The sequence below is a fragment of the Protomyctophum bolini genome (assembly GCF_963924005.1).
Source record: "Protomyctophum bolini genome assembly, chromosome: 7".
Lineage (NCBI taxonomy): Eukaryota > Metazoa > Chordata > Actinopteri > Myctophiformes > Myctophidae > Protomyctophum > Protomyctophum bolini.
This window is the reverse complement of record NC_137868.1, coordinates 47,372,063-47,387,459: the sequence shown is the minus strand read 5'-3', so window position 1 is coordinate 47,387,459 and position 15,397 is coordinate 47,372,063. Positions and strand designations below refer to the sequence as shown.

The following is a 15,397-nucleotide window of genomic DNA, read 5'->3' as shown; positions in this document are numbered from 1 at the left end:
CACACCGAGATCGCATTTGTTAGCCAATGTATTTCACGTCGGGTCCTGTCCTGCTCACAACACTAGTCAAGGAAGCAGCTTACCTGCCGTCTGCTCTGCTTTCCGCCGTTCTTCACATCCAGGGCAAAGTTTTATAATCCGTTTTTTGACAGTGGTCACGCTTGGGGCGCATTCTTGTCTTGGCTGCGTAGTAGTAGGCTACTAGTCAATATGTGGACGTAATATAGATTTAAATGGTGCATTTATATAGCGCCTTTATCCAAGGCGCTTTACATAGATTGTGCATTACATTCACCTATTCACACACCGATGGCAGCGGAAACCATGCAAGGCACCAACTAGCACATCGGGAGCAATTAGGGGTTCAGTGTCTTGTTCAAGGACACTTCGACAGTAACTCTGGGGGAGCCCGGGTTCGAAGTGGCAACCTTGCGGTTCCCATCCAGGCACTCTACCCCTGAGCCACCACCGCAGCAGGATTAAAGTATACACTGCGACTAGTTGTCCACAGTGCAGAGTAGGAGAGTGGCGACACGCTTCAAGTATAGTTCCAAACATTGTTCCTTTGGCTGGAACTATCACATTGAGATAGAACGAGCACTTCCGCATTCCACTGTTGCCACAGGAATCAACACTGTCGCCACTATTACTAGATTACTCTGAGTATGCCCGCATCGCGTCTGTCAAGCATGTTGCCACGTCTGCACATTATAAGCATCTTGGGCTTGTTTTATTAAAGTCACTTGCCGGGTGAACGTTGTTTAAACCCACGGTGCATTTGAAGCACCCTCAGTTTAATATGATGATAAACTTATTTGACGTTGTTGGATTGTTTTCATAATGATTCAAGATAGTTTTTGTGGCTTGTTTTCACGGACCTGGCTGCTTGTCTCTTCCAATATGGCAACACAGTTCTCTGATCAGAATGAAACGTCCAATGCAGCATCAGTCAGAAGTAAATGGAGTTGACCAGAGCAACTGAGGGAGCAGTGAGGTTGCTCTTGGTTGCATAGGCCCACCTGGGTCCCAAGGGATATTTCAGTGTGAATTGGACCGTATCATGCATCTAGTGTTGGGCAGAGCCATGCTGGATATTTATTTTTTATTTTTGGCTGGAGGAATCAATATCATGCCAATTGATTCATGCTAACTATCTATAAACTAATTGATCCTGCTGTTTAAGTAAATGATTTACCTGGCTATAAGGTGGATGCTTGCACATTCAGGAATCTCAACAATTATTTTAACTAGAATTTCGGCCCCCTCCGGGGGCCTCATCCCAGTGTCGTTGCAGCGCAATATGGGAAGAAAGAAAATGCGGGAGTTGACAGACTCCACTTCATGTTTCAGCTGTGTTTTTAAACTCAGTAGTGTGCCCTGCACACAGCGCACACTCGCAATTGCAGCTGGAGGGCGACGCGACACACACACACGCCCACACACACACAGAGCGATGTGTGGATAAATCACTGAGATTTGGGAAATGTGTTCTGAATGGGCCTGAATATATGTGTGTAGGCTGCAACAATGATTTCATAAAGTGTAGTTTAGTTTTGAACAGGCAACTAATGTAGTGATAGATTAATTGAATGGGCCTGAATAGATAGATAGATAGATTTCTTTATTTTTGTGTCATGCACCAAAGGCGCCCAGCCCACATGGGCTTACAGGACACTGTTTCAGCTGTGTTTTTAAACTCAGTAGTGTGCCCTGCACACAGCGCACACTCGCAATTGCAGCTGGAGGGCGACACACACACACACACACACACACACACACACACACACACACACACACACACAGCGATGTGTGGATAAATCACTGAGATTTGGGAAATGCGCACGCAAGCACAGAATGCACGGCGTTACAGGATTCTATAGGTCACCCGTTTTGGTGTGACACACAGGGCTTCCACATTTAGCTTCATACTGGGTGAAAGTGTCCTTCCAAAAATTATTTTTTCGCTCGAAATTGTTATTCACAATGACATTGAGTTGAGGTGTGTGTGTTTTTAGGGTATTTGTTGCATAAGCGCTATTTCGCACTGGAGTCCCGTGAGCCGGGCCATCTCCCTCCCCTCCCCTGTGTCTGAAGCAGCTAGCATGGAAGCTATATGGAACCTTTCCCTCCGAGTGCACACAACCATGCCGTTATCCACGCGTCCATCCGATAGCTTTTAATGTAAATGTCCCATCCACTGAGCAAAAGCGATATAAGCGCCTTATTCATTCACACACACACACACACACACACACACATGCACGCACGCACACACACGGGCGCCTGCAGACCCAGCTCCCAGCGAGTGCTGCTGCTGCAAGCAGTGAGTGTAGAGTAGGCGTGGCGCAGCATTAGAAGGGCGCAGCAAATACGACATTGAGGGGTAGAAACCATCCCGGGCGCGTGGTTCATGTAACATGTGTGTCACTGTGAAAGACTGGCCCCATTAAGTGAACGTAGTTGGCGTAGTAGACGCCAACATGACGATTTTGACGTAGGCTGTTGAGGTAGAGCAATAACAGCGTGTTTCATAAAAGTAATATTTAAACAGTAAATAAGACACTTGAACGGCTAAAAAATTGCCTATGTAAATTCTGGGAGTGTGCCGAATTTATTTTGCATATAGAGATGTGTGGTAAAAGTGTGGTTCGGTCGGAGAAAGAGTTGGGATAAACGGCCATGTGCTTATGTACCCCTGTCTATTAGGGTAGCAGGATTGGTAGTCCTATTATGAGGTATTTAGGAGGCTAATTAATAGGGAAATTAATGATCTGGAATATGTGTTGCAACTATTACCAGTTGTCAAGTACAGTTCAATGTAAGCGGTCTGCAGCTAGAGGATTAAAAAATGCCCAGAAAGCACTTTGGCTCGCTTACATTGGGGTCCTCCTTTTCAATGAATCAGATGCAGTACTCACGATGGTTAGAATGTGCTCATGCTCATGAATGGAGAAACAGTCTATGGTACGGACGCACGGGATATAGGCCTATTCGGGCGCGTAAGTTCTTAGAACGGTAGTGGGTGCCCCCGACCCGCCCCCAGTGCGGGAGCGCACTCGTCTATTTGTTTGCATTGCACAGTGTGCTCAGTGCGCTATTTCCGAACGCGCCCATTGTGTCAGTGGGTGCTTCAGGCCTCAAGCACCCCCGACTCGATGCCTATGCCTATGCTTGGAGAAATGGCGGCATGGGTTACAGCAGAGCCATCTAATACTAGAAGAGTTACGATAAGCGGGCAGAAACCAAGCACTGTTCATGCAGCCTGAAAGGCGGACAAGTGGAGTTTGAATACATTGTTTTCAACAAGGGCGGTGCAAATAAGAGCTATTTAGGCATGTGTGCAACATGACAAATGTTTTAAAAGTATTATTCAGTGACGACTAAAGTCTCTGTAATGTGTTTGTCGTCTAAAATAAGGGATTTAAGAATACTAAAGCTGGACTGTTGCCTGGGTCCATGCATTTCTGCCTACTTCTGTCCTTCTACCCATTTGTAGAAGAAGAGCCGCGCCATTGAACTGGCCCCATGAAGTGAACGGAGTTTTCGTAACTCTGTCTTACTCTATGGGTCTGTTTTACAGGTAAGTACATATGGTGTGCCAGGGAAGTGTTTAACATTAAATAAAACGTACAGTCTCTCTTTAAAGACAGGAATTGGCTCATTGCTAACATTTCTGCTATGCTTAGCCCAGGAACAGAGGCGTGGTGTTTTTCCTATGCTCAGCCCAGGAAAAGAGATATGGCGTTACTGCGTTGCTAACACTGCTGCTAAATGATTGATTTGAATTCTATCAGCGTTACGGCTTAGATGATACTACACTGTGACTGAAGCTAACTTGCTTTAACGTCAACTTTAGCTATATCCATGTAATTTTAAAGCGATCATAGCCTGTTCTCATACTGCTTCTGTTTCCATTTCCTGAGCGACAGCCCTTTATACTGATGAGATGAACCTTGGATGCCGGGAAGGTCCTCCCTGTGGGTTGCCGCATACAGTCTTCATCGCAGCTGCAGCCATTATCGATAGGCTCACATTGGTGGTATACGTGGATCTGCTGCTACTGAAACCATGAGGCAGGTCATCAGTTAATCAATCTGCATCTTCACCTAGGCTGCATTTGTTCTATTAATTCTATTCACATGCAGTCGCTCAGCCGCTTAAGTAGTGTTTCGGTTGAAACATCTGTATCCTTGATATGTTGACATGAACGCAGCTCCTTCTACGGTCTTGGGGGAAGAGTACGAAGGGAGATGAGTTGCAGATAAATGGCTGAATTTAATACTTGCCGGCAGATGTAAGTCTTCCGTGTTATTTGAGATACCTTATAAGCAGCGGTGGCATGCTTTTAGTCGGATAAAACCTGGAATGGGAAACGGATCAGTCATAATGAAGGAATCTGCATCACCCATCAATAAGGACGCTCCTCTGTTCCATCTATCGACACGTTACTCAGTGGTATAACTATTGGACCTGTGTTATGGATTATTTCATTCTAAGAGCTGTTCTAATTCCAGGTTCGTCAACGTAGAGATGCTTGTCCTGTTTAATTTCATGTTCTAGCTCAGAGGCCATGCTGATGGTTTCTCTTAATTGCAGCTGCAAGCTCATGAGGTTACAGTATGTTTGCCAAATCGTCTTAAAACCTATGACTCTGCAGGGTCCTATTCATCTTTCCAAGTTGCTTTCTGTGTATCCTATCATAGTAGTGCTTTTAGTTAATTGTTTTAAATCTCAAAGGCATTAGTTCAGCTTTACTCCAGATCCTTCAGTGAGTAATCTACTGGCAATCCTATAATAGTTTTTTTTTTTTTTACTTCTATGTGGTGAATCCTATGCATGATATTTCCACTTTTGCTTGGATGCCCACCATAAATCTCAAAACAACTAATTTCATTAAGGTATATCTGTGACAGCAACTAACACTGGTCTCTGTCCTTTCTCTTCCATGCCTCGTTTTCTGCCATGCTGTCCATCCGCAATGTCAGGAGCCCCTATTCATGATGGATTCCGGGAAGCCATGGCCGGTCCTGCAAAAGCTGCTTATTCTGTGTCAAGGCTGTGGGCTGCCTCCTAATCTCTACACGTCACACTCTTTAGGATCGGCGCAGCTACCACAGCAGCACCAAAGTTCAAAATGCTACACTCTACAAGCTTTGGGCTGGTGGTCTTCTGCAGCTGATGAAAGCTATGCTCTGCTAAACGCAAATGCATTTTTCAGGCTCAGAACTAATGAGCTCTGAATCATGTTGGTTACGTTACTGCTGCTACATATATTCATTATTTTTGCTCCTTATGCTGCAGGATATTATTAACAATGAACAGAGTTTAATGTTTGTTTTGTCTGTCACTGAGAAACTCGACAATATGATATATATCGCGCTATATATATATATATATATATATATATATATATATATATATATATCGCAATGATGTAAGATGATAAGAGTCGGTGAAGCGCCCCTCACGTCACACGGGTGTGATTTTGTATTATAATTTGGGACAATTTGTCAAATGCAATGAATTCAGATTATTACAATACAAACTCACAGTAATGTATTCCAGTCTCAATAAATGGATGGGTGGGTGGGTGTATGGATGGATGGATAAAAACTAAAGACAATTTTGGTATATTTTATTTTAGTTTGCTTTGTAAATACATAACATTGTTTCAGTTGGTTTCATAGTCTGTTTTGTTTATTTGTTTCAGTTTAAAAACAAGTCACACCTCGTTTTTAGTTTTAAATAGGCCTATAACCATAAGACGCCCTAAAGGGCGACGTTGCGTGCATGCATCAGTTGAGAATATATCCATATATGCTGACCACATATATGAAGCTAAACCCATGTCAAACCCATGTTGGCATGGTGGGGTCAGATTAACATGGAATGAATTCTGTATTGGCCATATAAGGAGCATGTGTTGAGTGTACAGGTTTTGATGAGGTCAGATCAACAAATGGAATGTCAGAACAGGTCAGCTCCCTAAATGGAGATCTAACAGTACGTTTTAACAGCGGGCGACAGCCAGACGAATTTTCCGGAAGTGCATTATTTGTCTATGGGACCCGGCGACTACCGGCGATAGCAGGTGAATGGGCGATGGTTCGAAAAGTGGGCGAGGCAACGTCGCCCGAAAATATACAAATAATTCATCTTTTGGGGCGATGACTGGCGATTCGGCGATGTGTCGGCCGATGCTCGCCCACTGTTAAAACGAACTGTAAGGGTGGTAGTGGGGACATTCTCTTGAGTGTAAAGGGTTTGATGAGGGCCTACATTTTCCGGCCTGTTGAGAACTCGTTGGCTGTCGGGCGTGGCTGCACTAATAACTTTGGAGCAGGCCCGTCTAGAGTTTGCAGGTATGAGTCAAAAGGGAGACATCGAAGAGCAAGGATGGATGGGGATTGGGGAAGGATCAACATATGGAATGTCAGAACAGGTTCTGAAATATATCCATCCATATATGGAGATCTAAGGGTTTGAGGTCAGCTAGAGTTGCTGGCCAATATTGATGACATCAGGGATGTCCCTATATGGGCTTAATTGCGACAGCATGAAGCATTTACTATGACATCAGGGATCCCCATCCCTGATGATGTCACGAGACATTCTATGTGAATGATGGGAAATGGACGTTTTCATAGTAAATGCGACCTGCAGGCGCAATAATCTCAACTAACTATACGAACAAGAGTGCAGAGCAGACCTAGTCATGGCCAAGGCCTAGAAATCTCCCAACTTTGCTTATTACAAAGTTTTGCCTGATGGTGGCACTTGAGGTCAAAGGGTCACCAAACCAAAGGGTTCAGGACTCATGGGGCTCTATTTTCGTCCATGCTAAAACCCTTATCCCTAAACTACTTTGCAAACATTACTTTGAAAAACATTATGAATAGTTAAAATAGCCAATCTACATCGACACGTTGTGAGCTTGAAGATTGGCTATTTTAACTATTCAATTTTTTTTCTCCAAAATAGTAAAAAAAAAAGGCACCGTTGTAATCTGTTTGATGACCCAATGATGTGTTCACACCATATTGAACTTTAAAACTTTAATTTTTATGTTGAAAGTGGCAAGCCCTATGTTTCCATTGTGTTGTACAGGGACTTACAGGGATGAAAAGGATGCATCCAAGTAGTGTGCCAGTCAGTGCTGCCTTAACCATCTCTTGTAGACAGGGATTGTCTGTCCGATGACCTCTGATCAGGGCTGTGATGTAGAAGGTCAACTCTGTGATAGAGCCGAAGGAAGCGTTTACCACTGCTCCCACCGCAAAGTTACTCTGGGCTGAGATACTGCAAGGGAGACAGAACAGGATAACTTATTGTTCGGTGACTTTATATATATATTGTTTTATTATTATGGATATATCCCAAAAGCTACTCTTCCCACAATTTTGACGGCACACACACAAGTAATACGATATGTCAAATCGAACAATTGTGATCTGTTCATTTTTAAATTTCAATTTGAAGTTATAGATATTCTAAACTCTCCAAACACGGTAGAGTGAATGATTCTCAGAGGTGCTCTGTCTTGAATCTAGGGTTTTCTAATCAGATTAGATTAATCAATGAATCAAATAATTGAGAGCAGTTTCTTTTAATCACAGTTCAACAAAATAACATGAACATGACTAACACATTTCTACTTAGTCGTAGAACGGAGTCACGGAAAATACAGAACATTGCAGATCTTAAACTCTCATCTGTCTGCTATTTTTGGTATTTTTTAAGGTTTTTGATAGTTTGACCACTCCCATCAAGTATTTTATAAAATGTATTCCATTTAAAATGTTAAATAATCAATTAAAATACGTTTGACTAACTGTTGCACCCTTCTTTAATCCTTGTGTGCTTTTATCCCAAGAAAGAGCACATACCTTGCAATTCCCATACCAATGTAATAGGACAAAGGTATTGTGGAACAGACTGCTATGCCAAACTTGACTTCTGAGCTGGCATACTTATTGTCTTTGTCGATGTATCCAATCACCAGAGCAACTATTACCAGAGGGAGGAGATCTGAGATGAGAGTCAAAGATTTTAACTGGTTTTATGCCACACACACACACACACACACACACACACACACACAGATTCCTTCAGGTCATCTTTAGGTAAAGGATACTCACAGCAAAGACATTGATCCCATCAACTGTATATTTGTAGTAGTACCAGTTTATTGCATGGTAACAGCATAGGAGTGCTCTGGTGTCACGCTAAGAAAATATAAATAACATAGTTAGTGAACCTGAAGCATATATTCACAGCTTAGCTATATTTTCTACAAAACAAATTCCATGAATGGTTACATTTTTTGATTTACGTATTTTTACGTATTTTTTATGGTATTTTCCAAACCACCAGTATGGTACTTTAAGAGTGCAAAAATCTAGTTTCAATAAGCCAATATCAACCAGCGTCAGGGTGTTTTTGTACTGTAACTGGATCACTATGTCTTACCTTCACCCGTGAGCATGTGGAGACAGAGATGTCTTCAGGTGCCATGAGGAGAATGGTCCCCAGGGTACGTGCGTTCATCTTTGCCACAGGGATAGTGAAGACCAGTATCCAAGAGAGGAAGCAAGCCAGGGCATGAACCACGACCAGAAGAGGATAACCCAGCAGCAGCCATACATATGTGGTCAAACGATGCTACACAACATGAAGGGGACACTACTTCATTAAATGATCATGTGCTGAACTTGATTTCCATGTCTGGTTTAGTCTGTTGCTGTGTCACAAAGGCTTTGTTCAGACACTAGGCAAATCCAATTTGTTTCTCAAATCTGATCTTTAGGATTGACTGTCCACTAGGGCAGGCATTTTATGGAGGCCATGAAGGCCATGGCTGCCGTTGCCCCTCAGTTTGGCCTTCTGCCCTTCAAAACAAAATCACACTTGTGTGAAGTGAGGGGTGCCTGGTAATGTTTGTTAAAACTAAACAAGCATTAAAAGTACATAGACATCACAGGCTGTTGAGATTCTGATTCTAATAAAAACAATGTGATTCCAATCTGGATTGGCTAAAAATCGGATTTGGGCTTCCAGTCTGAACATAAACCGTCTTTCTTTCCATACATTTCATAGGCTCTCTAGTTTCTGTATAAAGAGCTGTGATCCAATATGAGTGAGACACAGTGATAGCACACATACCCAGTAGGGTTTCCTTGGAGATCCTCCCGGCAGTTCCCGGACTGTTGCATCAGCAGGATGGGTACGGCTTCCTCCACCCCATTTAAAGTGCACTCACAGTGAGGGGAATTCTCACAGCACCTCACTGCATTTCCTACCTGGAGTAAGGATAGAGTAATTAAAAAAACAACTTTAATATTGAACTTGGCTGATATTTGATGTAAATCCTTTCATTGGAAATAAAAAGATACTTCGGAATGTGTTATGGGTGGCAACAGCTTCTGCTGGAAAATCACAGCCCATCTACATAAAACTTGTCAAATGTGTTGTTCTATGTATAGGCTGGCTAGTGCTGAAACGATAGGATTTGATGACAAATCATGACAACGAATAAAGAGAAAAGAAAAAGGGTTGCACTCTGACCTTTTTTCCTTCTTTCTAATTATTTGTTCGGCCCAAAAATCTTTGCTTATTGTCATGGTTTTTCAGGAGCCGAGTTGGCTTTGTCCGAGGCTTAAAGGGGGCGGGACTGCAACTATCTATTGGAAGAGACAGGGGGAATAACACAGACTCCAGCTACACGCAAACGGTACCAAGTATTGACTTGCCGAAAGGCCACAGGAAGTACCACGCTAACTGCCAGCAAAGCTTACCTGCAAAAAGAAGGGAAAAACAAAAAGGTGCACATGACGGTTATCCGGTGAGATTAGTTAGTGATCATATGTAGTGATAATGAAGCCATGGTCATATACATACCATACGTTGCTCCAAGGACAGTGATGAACATTAGTATGCTGACCACAAGGTATGCCAGAAACATCCACCACCCAAACATGAACACATACGCTACGTTTCCAAATGTGATTAGATGACCTGATAGCAGAACAAGAAAAGTAAGACACATGATCAGGCCAGCATAGTGAAAACATCCATATAAGCGATTAATTACTGATACAGTCATACGGTACTATGTACTTAGTTACAGATATATCAATGCCATCCGTCTGTATCACTTGGCAGTGGCATGAAACCTCACAAAACAATCAAATAAGCTACTCCGAACCTGCATCTATGTGTGGTTTAATGATGGTAAGTTCAAAGTAGAGCTCTTTAACGACATCAGAGCGCTCTTCAAGCGGACGCTCCGTCACATGGCTCTTCCATTTTCTGAAACCAAACTGGCATCACACACACACACACACACACACACACACACACACACACACACACACACACACACAATTGAAGTCAATGCATGCATTTTTAACAACTGAAAATGTATGGAAATCCTTCTCCTTTGCCCTCACCCTATAGTTGTTGACTAATTTATTGGCTTCCACTTCATTCTCTGCTCTGATAGTGGTCTTGCACAGGATTTCTTCCCGGCAACTGTCATCACAAACAGGGTGGCTGTGACCTGATGTGACACACAGTGTCAACAGTATAGGATGAAATGCCATATTATTGTGAAATGGTATTTCCCTTGAGAGTAGAGCTCACATGTGTGTGTGGACAGGCATTTAGTTGTGCAGAGTCCTGGACGGAGGGACGGATGTGGTGATGTGTTCCACGTGTCGAGTAAATCGGGTTGTTGGGAAGCTCCCTGGGAGTCCTGCTCCACTAGGGAATCTGCAACAGGAGAACACAGTTGTAATCAAATGTAACCGACTCTTATTATGTCTTATTATGGGATGTTATGGGACATCATAAAAGGCATCCATCCATTGGCTTGGCGTAGACATTTGGGTGACATGGTATAGTTTAACATTGATTTATCATAAAACAACAGTATTTAATGTGCTGAAAACTGTACCTCAAAGAGTCAAATAAATATTACACAATTGAACAGTGGGTGCCTGCTGCCCGGGAGGTTAGGCGCATCTCCTGTTCAACTCCTAGGCCAGATGGACTGGACATGCCATGGGCAATAACTAAATGTTAAAGTGCAATTTTTTTTGTATTTTTCCAGTTTTTCGTGTGTCTATGAGGTGACAGTACTTCATTAGACACCCTGGAGTCGTCTTTATGTGCAATGGTGTATTAACTTTGTATTTAGGGTTTCTTCCTGGAGGCTGAACCCTTGACAGTCAAACGGGCCAATGAAATAAACAGTAATATACTGTCATCACACTATCAGCCCCTCCCCTAACCCCTCCCCCTTTATCATACAACTACAGCTATGGGTGCAGCTTCAGTTGGATCACCACCCACCAGGCAAACCAGGCATACTGGCCCACATAAAAACAACATTTTAACTAATACTGTACACTTTTTTGAAAAAAAAAAAGAATACCTCCTTTTTTTAAAATAAGACCTGATGATCATGTTTTAGGGTGGTTAAAAATCACGGCACTCCATCTTTAAATCTTACATTTTTATACAGCCATCATATTGGCGTACCCTCCCCCAATAAATCAATGCTATTGAACACTCTTTACTGTGTCTGTGTGTTGAACCAATGAAAAGTATTAAAAAAGTGCTTCTGACAAAACTAGCTAACTCCATTGGACCTGTGTGCTGAAGGAGCTAACTCCACCCCTCTCCGCCTCATGCAAGTATCTGACAATTATATAAAGTCACAATACCAACTTTGATGAGGCAGTATTGGTTTGTATTTAAAAAAATATAAGGTTTTCTTCATTTCCTGGAAAATGAACGTTTTGGAGTTAGCTGATTTCTGCCTGACAGCGGTGATACGTTTACAGCTTCAGAACAAAGTAGGCCTTTGTTTAGCCTCAATTAACCTATAAATTGTCCATGTAACAACCTGCCTCATTCACCAGCCTGCCATCTCGGTCCTTTGCTTGATATATAATTATATATCTCTAGAATGTGAGGTGCTGCTGCTCCTAATTACTGACCACATGTTCAAGACAAAGAGGTCAAAAGCATGACAGCAAAAAAGGGAAGCAGCTGCTTCCCTTTTTGAGGGTTCAGATTCAGAACTGGGCCCAGTTGGAGCCTATTGGGTTCCAATTCCTCTTTCTGTTTGAACTTTCAGCTGGATCTGAAACTTTAAATGTTTGTCAGTCACTGGTGGTGGCAATTAGCCCTTCACTAAATCCCACCCCAAAAAGCGATTGTCCAATGCCAATCCAAATAGTTTAGCAACGGTTGCTATGCAGGTCAAGCTTTCTTCACTGCCAACGTGCCTATTGGACAAGGATGGGTTGGGGAGGGACTTAGTGAAGGGCTAATTGTATGTGATTTGCAGCAACATTGGCCTGAGTCACAAATCGAAGATTTGGTTTATATGCTGATTCTGCTCATTCTGATGGGAATCTGCCATGTCAATATATCTAATCTATGGTCCTTTATATGGACAAGGATGCATCGTGAAGTTGTGATACGTGAAACAAACTACACAAAAACAGACTGCTGGAAATTACCAATTTATCAGTTTGTCAACAAAAAGGTGATTACTACAGTAGAGGCATAGAACAGATAATTTGATTATTTTACGACTCAATGTTTATTAAGTTTAAAATTTGAACAAAAAGAACACTAAAAGCAGACAAACAAATAGACAACAGATCATTTTAAACAGTTACATGGTATTGGCCATAGGCCTGTCACGATTGATGAAGCCTATCTGAACTAATAGTAATTATTTTACATAATCGTTTACATTAATCTGTATATAGTTTTAGTTTTATTTATATAATTATCTCCTTACAATTATCTCCTTTAACCACTTTCAACCTGGCATGCTTTTTAGGGCAAAAATGATTTTTTTTAAAGTTTGAAGTTTAGAAAGTATAATATTAAGTAGACCATTATGGCCTGCAGGGTTTTGTAGTTATTTGTCATATCTTTTGTTTATCCAATTAAATCGCTATTACGGTGTGTGTGTGTGTGTGTGTGTGTGTGTGTGTGTGTGTGTGTGTGTGTGTATGTATATATATATTTTTTTTTTAATAGGCCTATGATAAAATGTCATGGTCATTGGGAGACAATAGAATAATAATAATAATTATTATTATTATTATTATTATAGGCATATAGGCTACAGTGTGATGGTAGTTGCAACATGCTTATGCAACTGAAAAACTGTCTACTGAAACATGTTGCATATTAGGCCGCTCTATTTGTCCATGTCTCTTTTATGATGAATTTAAGAGAAAACAAGCATTGGGAACTCTCACTCACGCACAGACACACATAAGTCGCAGACATAATATAATGGCGCCGCTTCGTCATATAAATATAACTTAAGTTATATTACCATATGTTGAATTTATGCTAGTGATATCGGAAGAATAATGCATAGGCCTATGCTTAATATAATTTCCTACTACGTCTACTACTCGCCATATGGACAATCTCGTGCGTACATGTATTTAAAGTTTTGCTTTGTATTACCACATATCAATTTAACGTCACCTTCGGTAGCCTGTCTTCTTCTCAGGCTTTTCGTATCAGCGTGCGTGGTTGAAAGGGACATCTCTGCTCTTCACGTTATATCTATATTATCTTGCACTCTGAGGCTGTAGTAGGCTACTGTAGTGTTACTGTACTCTGTGTACACTATAATGCGCTTGTGTTCTTCAAGACAAGCAGCGACGCGACAGCTGCTTGTCGGGCGCACTGATTCACGCCAGACACGCGTGGGGTTATGGGAAATGTAGTCCCAGTGGTGGACAGTATTTACTTTAGTAGTGTACTTTACTTGAGTATTTGTGGGATATCATACTTATGACTTTCACTCCACATTTCAAAGACAAACATTGGTCTGCTATTTTCACTAGGATTGTTTGTTTTGTTTGTTTTTGAAGTTGTGGGCATTTCTTTTTTTAAAGTCCAAGTTTTAAAAGAGCAATGCAAATGTAGAGGCCTACTTTAGTCTAAATTTGCACTTTTGAATACTTAAGTATTTAAAGCATGTAGGCTTATACTTGCCAGAGTGAATTGTGCTGTTTTGAATGTCAGATATAAAAAATAAGTACCCAAAACATATATTTAGACATAGTTTTATATAGGCTAATATATATTTATTATGTAGAGGCTAATGTGCATATAAAAACATATTACGAATATACAGTAGGCTAAACATATTTAAAATTATAGGTATATAAATTATAGGCAAATTATAGGCATTATCATTTGCATATTTTGAAATTTGCTAAAAGATTTCATAATTAGGGTTAGAAAACAATTATAGCTTATAGCCAGTATTTGTTGATAAGAATAAGGGAATGAGGAGCTGTATATGTAGGCAACCACGTCCACATGATTATATAAGTGAAGGTAACACAATAATACAAGGTGAAATTTGACATTTGTCAAATTGTCACTTTACTCAGTAATGTCATGCATGTGACAAGGCCAAAGGCCTCCTTACACGTCTACAGGGCGTTTAAGTGTCAACTGAACCTTTCACTGTAGTTACAGGTTGAAAAGAAATGCAAGCTTTTAACTTTCAGAAGAGTCAGGCACATTGTGCAATAACAAAATAAACATTTGTTGTCAAATAGCTTTAAGGTCACAATATCCTGGGTAAAGCTCTTTGTGACCCCCAAATTGGATTTGTCAATAGATGTTTTCATGTCAAACCATCACCCACCTCCAGTGAACTAATCTATCTGATGGGATGAGGATTTGCCTTGCCCTTGTTCCACCCATGGAACTGTTCTGCATGTTTCAAAAAGGCTTGCCAAGTTGTCTAAAACAAACATTTATAAAACATTAGAGGCCACTCCCCTGAATAAATGTACTGGCTATTACAATGATGGAGAGATTTTAATGGCCAAATGTAATCCTGGAGGTGGAGCTTTTTTATACATAATGTTTAACAACCTATAAAAGTGAACTGCCTCACTCAACTTGTGGGATACTCTGGTCAACTTGCTGTGAGGTCATGGTGAAACATTCATGTGCCACCTGTTTGGTGGCACTCGCCCTGCTAGGCTGCTTGCTTGCGACCTTAATCGAAGCTCAAAGTGAATGGTGGCAACCTCAGACTACTCAGGCTCTAACTGGCCAGATACCTCAAACTGGCCAGAGCATCTACAAGCCAAAGCCTGTCACTAAACCTATATCTACAATCGACAAGATGCCTGTAAAAGAAGTACCAGGGTCACAGAAACCACGACATCCCGGCTTAATACCGACCACACCTGTCCAAAGCTGTGTTGTAGAAGTCGCACAGAGGGTCCCCTGTGGATATCGTGACATCACTTTACAAGAATGTGGTGACATAGGCTGTTGTTTTGAACGTCAATGCTACTATGGAAAGGCAGGTGAGTGCTTGGCAAAT

General features: G+C 41.5%; 1 protein-coding gene across 1 annotated transcript; it reads right to left on the bottom strand.

The window, feature by feature from the left end:
- Window positions 1-3,253: 3,253 nt before the first annotated feature.
- Window positions 3,254-15,000, bottom strand: LOC308318776 (uncharacterized protein; the record flags this gene model as incomplete). The annotated part of the gene is made up of 12 exons (XM_080768405.1): window positions 3,254-3,262; window positions 7,116-7,299; window positions 7,887-8,028; window positions 8,135-8,225; window positions 8,470-8,661; window positions 9,163-9,233; window positions 9,735-9,794; window positions 9,898-10,014; window positions 10,205-10,319; window positions 10,449-10,558; window positions 10,642-10,770; window positions 14,976-15,000. 12 exons carry the CDS (start codon window positions 14,998-15,000, stop codon window positions 3,254-3,256), a joined length of 1,245 nt encoding a protein of 414 aa, XP_080624531.1.
- Window positions 15,001-15,397: the final 397 nt, after the last annotated feature.